Source organism: Phocoena phocoena, chromosome 2, assembly GCF_963924675.1.
Source record: "Phocoena phocoena chromosome 2, mPhoPho1.1, whole genome shotgun sequence".
Taxonomy (NCBI): domain Eukaryota; kingdom Metazoa; phylum Chordata; class Mammalia; order Artiodactyla; family Phocoenidae; genus Phocoena; species Phocoena phocoena.
In genome coordinates this window covers 12750696-12763487 of record NC_089220.1, presented here as the reverse complement: position 1 = coordinate 12763487, position 12792 = coordinate 12750696, and the positions used below count along the sequence as shown (strand labels likewise).

The window sequence follows — 12792 nt, the reverse complement described above, 5'->3', positions numbered from 1 at the left end:
CAAGAAATAGCTAATGCTTACAGAGCACTGTGTGAAATTCTACCTCATCTAATCCACAGAAGAGATCAATAACAGGGAATTGTAATACATAAGTGCAAATTCTCAAAAGAACAGGACTAAAACTATAACAGAAGAAATAGTCTATGATGGAAGAGTATAATACTCTAAGTACTGCCATGTAGGAATAGAAAATGGTACAACTTTTCTGCAAAGAAATCTGGCAATATGCACAGAGGACATTTCCAAAGTCCATATACAATGGTCCAACTCTGGGAAAGGAAAGGATTCAGAAAGTGTCTGTGGGGAGAAACGGGAGTGAGCAAAGGGTTGACTGATTAGTGGGTATCTCCATGAAAAGCAGGTTTATCACCAGAAAAACAAAGCATCTCTAAGAATAGAAATCTTTTTTTTCTTTTTCCTAATTACTGATTTCCATAAATATCCCTTGTTGGCCCAAACTTGTACGTTCCTAAGAATTGTGGCCCACTTTCCCACTCAGCTCAGCACATCTGAATGGAAGATACCACCCAGGGAAGCAGCCACCCAAATGACTCAAGTGTTTTAAGATTAATAAAGGAGTGTGGAAGAGAAGTACACAAATTCCTTCAGGACGGGAGGTCCCAAATCCAGAGCAATTCATGATGTTCAAGGAAATGCCACCACTGAGAGAGGAATGAAAGTCAAAAGATTTCATTTCTTCGAAGTCTGAAGTATGCTTCCTTTTGAGTGCATTACGGCACAAGACCCAAGTTTTCGTAAAATGTCAAAAGGCTGATGACAACTGACACTTACCTAAAATGAGATGAAGTTTGGTTTCTGTCTGGAAAGCGTAGTGCAATGTCACCAAAAACGGCGACTGCCTGATGTGCTCTAGGACCTGTCGTTCTGTCCTTGTGTGCTCGGTGGTTTTGGCCTTTTGAACTATTGTTGCCTTTTTCAAAACTTTCATGGCATACAGCTTTCCAGCATCATGACCACTTATTTTACGAACTAGAAACACTTTTCCATAAGCTGAAAATGAAAAGAAAAGAGAAAAAGAGTTAAAAGGCTACACAGGCAGAGTGGTAATTTAGTGCAAGTTGAAAGTTACAACGCACAAAGGAACACTCTTTGAATGAAAACGTATCCTTAGTGCTGTTTCCAATAGTTCTTTGATATATTTCTTCAGTTTTATGTCAGACATATTTCTAGGTCTAGGCCTCAATGTTTACATATCTAATCACTGATGACAAAGTTATGCTTTCACTCTTTTACTGTTATTCTCTCCTCAGTATTTTTAGCTGTAGGAAACTAGCTCTTATTATGGTCAATTAACCACTAGGTTTTGCTGCTGTTGTAAACAAATGAAAATAGTTCTTAAGAATCTCAAAAAACAAAAAATCTCATACACACATATAAATTAAGTACCTCAAGTACTCCTCTATACTTATTTAAAAAGTCTAAAGCAACATAAGCTGACATTATATAAACAAAAGAGATCTTCAGATGTGAAAGACATCAAAAGACCCTAAACTGCAAGCAGTACCAACAGAAGCCCCTTTACATCTCTGGGCAGTAATTCACAGGTTAGTGGGTCAACCTCGCCACATTCTCCCTAAGTGAGGGCTCAGTTGGGCAAATCCTGTGTGGAGTGCCACTACCCTAGGTGAGGCATTGGGGCCACATGGGTACTGTGCCCAGAGCAGGTATCCACGTTTATTTCCCTAGGGAAGTGGGAAGAGGGCACAAAGAGTTGGGACGAAGGAGGAAGGGGAAGGCAGGCAAAAACCCTGAGAGGGAAGGGGTAGGCCCCCAATTCATCCCTACGAGGTATAAAGGCTCTTCTCTTCTCAAAATGCAAACACCTCCTGGGATGGTTGAGCCCAGTCCCACTTTGGAAGTTAAGTGCACTCATCAGACCATTCTGGAGTTGGTCTGAGTTCTGACCCAGACTGGTGCTTCCGTAGACCCTGCCCACACCTCGACAGTATTTAGCACAAAATCCTATTCTAATCCAGCTACTAGACCAAGAGAGCTTTAAGGGAAGGGCTCTTGTATCTTGGCTGTTATTTGGTTTAGTACTTCAGGAAGTAAATGAGTGCCGACCCAAGATGTACAACAGACAAAGAACGGCGGTGGTGCTCCTGAGGAGGGAGAGAAACGACATTCCTCAAGGACGTGGCGATGCAGTCTCCGTGCTAAATATACTCCACACAGTGATTCACTCACTCCTCAGAACAGCCAGTGAAGTTGGTACTTTCAGTAATTCCATTCTGCAGATGAGGAAGCAGATTCAGAATACTTAAGGAAGCGGCCAGAAGACTTGGGTAAAAAGTGGCAGAGCTGATTCAGATGAAAGCAGTGTGATTCCAGGGACCACACGCTTAACCATTAATGAACTTTTTCTTTAAATAAGAGAGATTCTTCTTCGGTACTAGAAATCGGATGTTCTGGATTTTAATAAAACCAACACCGTAAACATGCTGAACACATTCTGGGATACAGTAAAAAGTTCATAAAAGGTTTGTGTCTTATCTCGCTGTAAATAAAACAATTATAGATTGAGAGTTTAGTAAGGCAGAAGTGAACCAAAAAAGAAAATGACAGCTTTTAGAACCTAACAAATTAACCTAAAGTATACAAATGAAAAAGTTAATCTATTCAAAAGCAGTGAAGTGAAGCTAGAGAATATTCTAAAGCAGAGTACTATACCTTCCATGGAGTAAGGCACTGTAAAAACCCAGAAGAAAGTCAAGTCCTCTGTAAGTATGGGGCTTTTGTGTTCCCTACACACACGGCACCTGCTCTAGATTCCTGTTCTGAGATTCCTATCTCCAGAGTGCTGTGGTCCTTAGAAATTATGTTATCCATCTATCTTGTCCAACAAAGAAAATCTTTCTACAACGTCACGGAAAGATGGCTATGAGCTTCTTCCCAGTGCTCACATGTGTCTTTCAGTCCAGGTGCTGACCAACGTGGCAGATGGACCGCAGGGTGTTAGCATCTAACAGCTGAGTACCTGTCAGGCACTTTAGAGTTGGATTACTTCATTTGATTCTTCTCACATCCCTACAAGGAGGTGAGGATGACCTCCACTTTACAGATGAAGAAACTGGAGCGTAAAGGAACTGGGTCCCTTGTCCAAGGCCATACTTGCCCATGTGGCCTGACTCCTGAGCCTACACTCTGAGTAGTACTCCAGCTAGCTGCCTTCCTAAAGTGAATGACCTCACAGGCAAAGAAATTAGGAACCAGACATTAAAAAGAAGTCACAATACAGGTTAGGTGTTCTAATGGTGGAATAGACACAGTACTACTACTTCCAAGTAGAGGAGGTTTCATAAAGTCGCTCATTTTATTGATGGGGTGATCTAAATACTCAAAAAATACGCCTTACCTTGAGTGGGAACAGGCCTTTCTACAGTATTCATCTGTTATCCCTTCTATACCTTCTGGACTTACAAAAAATAATATTACTCTTCTTTTCTAAGAGAATTTGTAAAATATTTAAAAATACTATTATGCCATCTCATCCAAGCAAAATGTTATTATTCCCTAAACCATCTAAAAGTAAATGACTTTAAGACTTTGTACCACTAGGAGGTGCCCTATATGTGTTCCATGAGTTTGTAAATACTTTTTCTTTGATTTCTTTCCTATTACCTTAAAAACGTCATATATCACTCCAAATAAATGTAAGGTAGCAAAGGACACTAATGTATGTGGGCAAATAATATAAAATCATCCTTAATGCCACGTTATACACTGTACGGTCAAATAATAAACAGTCATCCTCCTGCCATGTGATGATATCCAGAAGTTTTCCAATAATATGAGCTAAAGACTACATATCCTGCCTTTACCATTACTTTTATCTATCAGTAAAATGTCGGGGGAAAAAGTATGATGAAGCTCACAAATCTTTTGATTTTACTTTTAGAATTTCCATGATTAATTAAAGCTATGGTACTTCTATCACATGGTACCTGCCAATAGATGCTTACGACAATAAACTTCAAGAAGTGCCTCACAATGTTCCAAGCAACAGATATTTCAGACAAACAGGATCTTACTTACAAGTAGGCTGCTTAATGAAACAGAGTTTGCCTCCAAACAGCGTTTTTTGAAGCACCCATAAGGCTGCTTATCACATTGCAAAAGGGGAAGAAGACACATTCACTGCTGGAGAGACCCTGAAGAAGCCACCTTCTCTGATTGAGCTGGTTTTCAGATTAGTACAGAGGGAGAAAGTGAAGGAGTCCTTCTGTTGAGGAGTGCCATCCAGTCCAGAACCGCCTACATGTTTTCCAATATCTTAAGAGGGGCCACTGCAACTGAACTTGGTGGCAATATTATTTCCTTTTCGTCTGTAATGAGATGAATGACTACCTTGTTGTGAAGCCAACTCCTGGCTTTCGTTCACTGTGTGCTGGTGTTGTTAAAGAATTCCTATTTTGAAAGCATCTTTTGCAAACTGCAAAAGCTACCAATGGTGGAAACTCTTTTGGCCGAAAAAGGTAAACAGTAGTACTTCCTGCTCAGATGGAGCCCCTAAAATGGACGTTTAGCAACACAGCTGGGATTTGCTGCTTAGGTAAAGAGACTAAGCTTCAGGCTTCAGCATAACTCTAATTTCAGCATCAACATGCAATGACTTCAGACGCACTCCCAGCAATCTTCACAGAAGCTGTGTGTACTGCTCTGATCTTATCAATTTCTCCAGAGCCAGGGCCTTTCCAAGATGCTCTGTCAAGAAATGTGAGCAGAAGAGGGCGTGGAGTTCACTGGTTTCCCAGAGGACAAGGCTAGCAGCGCTTGATGGGACTTGAGGTAGAAGTTCTACTTAACAGATTGAGGGAAAGTAAACTCTAAAAATAAATGACAAGAAGGATTAATTCCTGACTTAACTTGACAGACACCTACGACCATATGAATGAGGTAAATCTTTCAATTCAGGGCCCAACAGACACTGTTCTGGATGTTACCGATAACCTGTGTGCTCTTACAGCTGCAGGTTATAGCAGCCGTTTCAAAGAGAAGACTGGATCCAGACAACCATGTAAGCTTTTCCAAAGCTGGAGGAAGAATTCCATAGGTTGGGGGGCAAACTACAGATACCTTACAAAGGTCATTTCTGTTTAAACTGAAATGTGGATTTAGAATCCTAGTCTACCTGACACAGCACAATGTTGCCAGTGGTCTCAATGGTTTGATGATAAAGGAAATCGTGTAAAATGAACTAAACACAGTGTCAAGGGGAAATGTCTAGTTCCCTTGGACTAGGTCTCAGTTTGCTTTTCCACAGCTGTGACTCTTATTCCATTGGCCACAATGATCATTATGAATCAGGTTTTTAAGCACATGTTGTCATAACAGAAAAATTAAAACGGGCTGATGGTTTTAAAACAAGATAACATTCATGCTGTCACATCATAAGCCACTGCACGATATCAACTACTTTTTCAAGCTAAACAAAAAGCAGCCTTCTTGCTTAAACTTATTTTGAGCATAATTAAACTGATTTTTTTCACTTTATTTGTAAAGTCTAAATTCATTAAAAAATTTTTAGGAAGTAGCCTTTATCTTGGCATGAAAATGATGAGATCAATTTTTTAAAAAAAGTATTTTTACAGCCTGTCTATAAAAGCAATCAATTTACAGTGCCATATAATTAAAAGCAAGGAAAATCTGTCTATGTTTACATGCATTATTCTGGAGAAAAGGGTTAAGAGCTAGAAGGCCTCTGGATTAATTCCTTCAGTAGAGCGCTTATCCAGGACACGCTCCTCCCATTGGGATCCAAATGGTCCACCACTGTGAGATCACTGTTTTCTGTCACTCAAACTTTTATTAATGCTGCTTAAAACTCTATACATTGTACACTCTGCTTAACCAGCCATGCCACACTTTGTGTTCAATCCAACCGTGTAGCATAAACTACTGTACTCAAACTACTGCTTTAAAAAAAGTATGGCAGAAACTCTCTTGCGACTTCCACTTAGACAACTCCCAACACTAACTGGTACTCCCCTTCCGGTTGTAAAACACTGCACTGCACACCGATGCCTATAACCAGTTCACACGCGCACTGACTGCTGGCCCCACGCCGCTCAGCTGTCTGCTTCACACCAGTCACTGATACTCGTTGCCTTACTTGTGTGTGCCTGTTGTATACGTTATTCTTATATAATTTAGCTATATATTACATAAGCCACTGAAATGTAAATGTGAAAGAAAAGAGAAAAATGAGGTTAAAAGCTTTGAAAGAACTACATAAAGGCAAGACACTTAAGAAAAAAGAACTGCTGAAAAATTAGGTGTGGGTGAAACAACTATAAAAGGCTAGGGGAAAAAATTGTGAAAATCTAAAAGGATTCTGTATCCAGATCACTTCAAATGTATCTGGTTCTCACTCCACTTTAAGGCATTGGAAACTTAATTTTAGATGATACATTACAAGTGCCGTTTATGCAAAACAAACCATTGTTTAAGAACTTACTCTCAAAGAGTCTTGTGCCTACACGCAAAGTGAATATATATTTATATATTTTTAAGTGAAAAGTAGTATGTCCAAAGTACATATTTATACATCCTTTTAAAATGATCTTCCACTTTAACCAACTTTTTCTGGTTAGCCACAAGTACCAGTCATGTCATGAGAGAGACTCCACTAACTAAAGGATCATATTCAATGGTGCTGGAATTCATCCCTTTCTCACCCTTCCAGAATCAGGGAATCTTTTTTCTTTAACTTTTTCTTTTATATTGGAGTAGAGTTGATTAACAATAGTTTCAGGTGTATAGCAAAGTCATTCAGTTATACATATACATGTGTCTATTCTTTTTCAAATTCTTTTCCCATTTAGGTTGTTACATAATATTGAGCAGAGTTCTCTGTGCTATACAGTAGGTCCTCGTTGGTTATCCATTTTAATCCCAAACCCCCTAACTCCCCCTTCCCCCAGCCCTTCCCCGGGTAACCATAAGTCCGTTTTCTAAGTCTGTGAGTCTATTTCTGGTTTGTAAATAAGTTCATCTGTATCATTTCTTTTTAGATTCCGCATATAAGCAATATCATACGATATTTCCCTTTCTCTGTCTGACTTGTTAAATCAGAATCTTGTTAAAGAGTGACTTGACCACCAACCATACTAGCTCTGCCTCTCAGCTTGCTTTCATCCTCAATCTGGTAAACATACCTTTTGTGTTGTCATCTAAATTGTTGATAAAAATATAACCCTTCTCGCTCAAAATACTTGATTTCCCATTACTCTTAAGATAAAGAAAATCCTTAATATAACCTAAATTATCTGGCTTCTACCTACCTCTCTCCACCTTCTCACCATCTCATTTTCTCACTCCTTCAGACATACAGCCTTTCCTGACTTCTCAGACTAGCACAGTTCCTCTAATTTTATACTCTCATAACACCCTGTCATAGAAATTGTCAGAAACATGAGTTTTCATTTATTTGTGTGACTGCCTCATTGTGTAGCTTCCACAGGACTGTAAATTCCACAAAACCAGGGACTATGTCCAGTTTTACTCACTTTGTATCATTAGCAAGTTCTAGAGCTGGCACACTGTAGAAACTCAAATAATGTTGAATGCATAAAAAAACAAGATAGCAAACAAAGAAAGAGCTCTGTAGCATAGCCAAATACCCTCTTCTCAGTTGACAATTCTGATCTAAAGTTGAAGGTGGGTCTTTAGGAAAAGAAACAGTGCAAATCTGCAGTACAGACCTATATAGCTCACCCACTCTTTCCCTTTGGAGAAGGAACAATGGGCTTTCATGAAGTAATCACCTTTAATTTGGGTATTAAATATGATTCCTGACAACACTCTCTGGTGAAAGTGAGCTCAAGAAACTTAGCTGCCACCACTGTAGAAAAGGAAAATATCTTAACATGGTGACATCTGTACCTGGCCACTGCTTTGTAACCTGCCACAACTACCTAAGAACTGATTACAGTGCCTGGCCACATCCCTCTCTCATAGATAATTTAACTCGAGGAAAGATTTTTACCTTTCCACATGTGACATGAACACTGACAATCAATCCACCTGCCTTCCCCTCCATCTTTCCCTGTAGAACTTCATTCACCCCAAGTCAGCAGGGTCAGAAATGGAACCAAACAAGAAATACTCTCTTGGAACTCCACATTTCACTTGTCCTGCCCTTGGAAATTGGTACCCTTGTTAATAGGCCAGCCAAACGTACATGGTAAGTAATGCTAGGGCAGTATATGTCAAGCCCCAGGAAAACCACCATCACCGAAAGGGTTCTCAGAAGAGCAGCTTCATTTCAGTATTACCACAGCACAAACAGTACACAAAAAGCAAACACTCAAGGGGTTCAATGGTGAAACCTGACGGACCATAATTTGGTACTTGTAAAGACTCATCTGAAATATCTGATAAATTAGACCTCAGAGCTGAAGAGAAACATTACTGTCCATCCCAGTAATCCTCTAAAATCTACCCTGTGTTAAGATAGATGGACAGAAATCACCTCATTTGGACCAAAGTAGTAGATAAGTTCTACTCAGACACACACTTTAGTGAATTGAGGTTTAACCTTCTGTGTGCCACTTTTTAAAGAGACTATATACAATAAAATTATGTTTTTATTCAATAATATCTTCATATCCTTTATCAAAGATGCTAGTCTCATGATCTTATTTACTGACCACAATGAAGGAGCCATTCGATAACTTCAGCACTTGTTAAAAGTCTCTCTAGATCAGTTTTTTTTTCAAACCGTGGGCTGTGACCCATTAGTGGATGATAATATCAATTTAGTGGGTCCAACCAGCATTTTGAAACTAAAATACTAAAAAAGAACTGAATATACTAAACGTGTTTCATGAAACTTCTGTCTCCCCTTTATACACACACACATGCGTAGGTATATGTGAATGTAAACAAGTCTAAGCACATGAGAGAGGAAAAAAAGAGGGCAGTACAGAACAATGGCTAAGAACACAGACTCTGGTGCCTGACTTTGAACCCTAGATATGCTATTTAGTAACTGTACTGTAACCCTGGGCAAAACAGTAAATACAACTGTGTCTCAATTTCCTCATTAGGGACAGTAATAGTTCTTAACATCATACAGTTTGGGGATTAAATAAATTAATATAAGGATCCAGAGGAGGGCCTGGCAGATAACAAACACTACAGAAATGTTAGTGGAAAAAAAGTGTGTGTATGAGACTGCACGTCTATACACATACATAAATACACATACTGAAAAGCAATACAAAAATGTACCTATTTTGTCCTATGGGTAATAGCCAAAAAAGTTTGAAGCTACTGCTCTAGATGAATTTATATGCCTTTCCTTTTAAAAAAAAATATACAAATCATGTAGGCCAAAGAACTTTCCCTTTATACCTATCTCCTAGTAAACTCAGGGTTAAATTCAGGACTCAATTGCAGTGACTATGTCAGCCCAGATGTCTGTAACATCTATTTCACTTTCCTATTACCTTTGCTTTTGCTCTGTTTTCATCTGTTTTTGTTTTCTCTTTTTTGATTCCTTATTTTTTTTTTCTATCTTTGGAAACGCCCTTAAATCTCTTTTTGAAAGTTGGCAGATTTTAAACGTTGAAAGTAAAATGAACTTGATTTTACATATTTATCAAACAGAAGCACTGATTCCTAAATTCTTTTATAGAATAGATATCTTAATTACACACTAAATTCCAAATACTTAAAAAAAACCCACATAACTATAAAACTAAGTATTTCAACATAATTTTAAAATAAAAAGTGAGAGAGTGTCATGGACATATATACAATACCAAATGTAAAATAGATAGCTAGTGGGAAGCAGCCACAGAGCACAGGGAGATCAGCTCGGTGCTTTGTGTCCACCTAGAGGGGTGGGATAGGGAGGGTGGGAGGGAGATGCAAGAGGGAGGAGATATGGAGATATATGTATACATATAGCTGATTCACTTTGCTACACAGCAGCAACTAACACAACATTGTAAAGCAATTATACTCCAATAAAGATGTTAAAAAAATTTTAATAAATAAATAAAGTAAAATAAAAACAGAATTTGAGCCATTTAATACAACCATTTTTTTTTTAATACAACCATTTTTAAAGTTAGCCCCTGTTGCCAAGATTTGTAACATCATAAAAACAAAATGTCTAAGATTAAGAAAGGTAGACTGATTAAAACAGACTATTCTTCTAACATACAAGGAAAAGCTGTGAACCCAAAACATGCTTGATTAAATACACAGATGCTAAAGGCAAACAAGAGACACAGTAAAAACACATGAAATCATAGGCGGTAATTTTTATGAAAGAGACTGAGGTAGGCCATTTGTTTTAGGTATAAACAGTTATATCCTCTCTAGAAGATATATAACACCGAGGATCTGGAAGAGACTTAATAAAAGTGCCAGGATTCTAGATGTAATCCAGTTTAAGTTTTTAAACTAACCAGGGCCATTTGACTCATTTTCTTAATTACTTTGAATGGTCAAAAACCGTTGCACAGCTGAAATTAGGACCATGAAACCCGTGCCTTTTCTCACGGATGGTGTTAGCATCTAAAAAAAGGACTTAATATGTGAGAAGGTTGAAAATAAAAAATAGTTACAGGAATGATTATCTATGGATTCCATTTATGCATACTGTACTAGCTTGAATAATTAAAGACTAATTGTATAATATCTTCTAGATCAGCACTTTTTAATTTCAGAGAAAGCACTAAGACAGTACGTGCATTAGTCAAGCTAATAACTGCATGTGTGTATGTGGCCGCTGCCGACTCCTGACTATCTCCACGTGGATGACCCACGTAATCCATATGGCATTTCTTATCCCTGGTCCCAGATGACTTGAAAACCAGAGATTCTGGTCCATCAGGAAAAAAGAAAAAGCCACAAAAGAAACCATGTCCCGCTGTGAGGTCTAGACTTGAATTGACTACCCATGGAATGTGATTACCAGAGGACCTTACTAAAAGGAAAATACAGGAAAACAAGGAAATATGGACGAAGAAGCACATTCATAATCATTCTGTTTATATCTCAACAAACAAGCTATTTGAGTACAAAAGGCTTGCCTCCTCACTCTTGCTCCAAAACTTCCCAGGGTTCAGGCTGAACCGAAACTGCAACTTAGACCACATGCTGCTTAGGCTCTTCCTCTGTCCTTGCTACTCCCCTCACTCTCTCCTGAGAGCATTCCTGCAATAAATCAAGTGCGCCCAAATCCTTGTCCCAGGCTCTGCTTCTAGCAAATGTGACCTACAACAGCATCAGGAATAAGTCAAATTGTACTTATACTAGGGAGACAGTGTCAACCAACATGTTCAAATAGAATCATCTTTTGATTGTGGTATAAAACATCACAAACATTTGACCTCTAAGATTTCCTTAAACACTGAAGCAGAAGGTATAGTGGGTACACACAGATGCAAAATTATAAACCTTTTTGAATGATAATTTTGACAATTTAATGAATACAGGCTTTTAAAAGTACTATTTTAATAGGGATACTTTCCAAACACCTAAGCGAATTAAATGACAAACGATGACTAAGTCATAATACTGTTTAAAACAGTCTTTATATGCCTCAACCACAGTTTTTTTCCCTTTGATCATATGGCCAAAAAGTAGCTGTGTCTTTAAGTTGCCTAGTGCAATTCCTAGCACCATCTAGTGACAAATTACCCAGAAAAAGAAATGTGTCTTATTTAACAAATAAGATACGTTTCTGAAAAGTCTGCGGTAAAAAAATACATACGTATATATTCTAAAAGGCTGTCTTGTTGGGGATGATTTTCACAGTCTGGGACCAAGGAGCAAAGACCTATCAGAGTTAACATTTCAAGGATGCCACTTAGGCTGGGGTAAACAACCCCATAATAATCTCTCCTACTTGATAGTGTTTCCACAGAACAGCTTGCAGCATCTCCTGCTGATTACATGACCACCCCCCCGATCCCCAGCCAAAAATAAAAACAAAAAAATAAAAATCCACAGGATAAAGAAAAAGTAACCTTCTTACGAGGGCACCAGGGACTGAGGGAAACACAAATGGTTGCTGCTCAACAGACATTATGGGAGGCAAGGCCTTTTGAATCTCTCTACTCTGCCAGCACTCATTTGAAGATTTCATAAACCCAGAAATAAACATTAAATGAAGGCCATATTATTCAATTTTCAAGTTTGTACGTAATATATCGTTTTGTTAAATGCTCACCACTCTTTCCTCAGCACCCAAACAGTACTTGCCTCTTAATAAAACATGTGAATGAATGAATCCCAAGAGCAATGGGAATGAAGTGAAAGGTTTTAAATAGAGAAGTGACATGATCAAACTTATACCTAAGAAAGATCACTCTGGTTGTAGTATGGAGAACAGATTAGGAAGGAACAGCCTGAAACCCGGAAGATCTTTTGGTAGTTGCATGTCCCTATCTATTGCTGGACATATTTTAGGCTTTACAATAAAATATTTGTTAAGAAATGACTATCACTTATGTATCAAGCTAATCTGAGACACTGGTAATGCATTATACTAGCTCTTTTAGAAGGTGGCCTTCTTTCCCTTTCAGATATATAAATAGGTAAAATTTACAATGTCAGGGAATCTAAATGTTTTATTACTCATTTTATGCATATTTTAGCATAAGACTGTTAACCTAACATACAAAAGGTTGTTCAGAACCTAAAATGTTTGAGTAGTTAAGAGAAGAAAACAAAGAAAGAAACACAGTCTTCATTTGACATATTATTTTGAATGTAATATACAAATCCACTTTTTAGAAATGCTAATAAAAT

General features: G+C 38.2%; 1 protein-coding gene across 6 annotated transcripts in view; it reads right to left on the bottom strand.

Annotated features, from left to right (window-relative positions):
* RPS6KA5 (ribosomal protein S6 kinase A5) overlaps nucleotides 1-12792 on the bottom strand; it is a 180422-nt gene that overhangs the window by 101962 nt on the left and 65668 nt on the right. For 5 of the 6 annotated variants that reach the window (XM_065872001.1, XM_065872002.1, XM_065872005.1 and 2 more), the window contains exon 3: nucleotides 793-1011. The exons of the other annotated variant lie outside the window; for it this stretch is intronic. In XM_065872001.1, the coding sequence (XP_065728073.1) occupies nucleotides 793-1011 (219 nt within the window). The remainder of the gene's footprint in view (nucleotides 1-792; nucleotides 1012-12792) is intronic. 6 annotated transcript variants of the gene reach the window in all.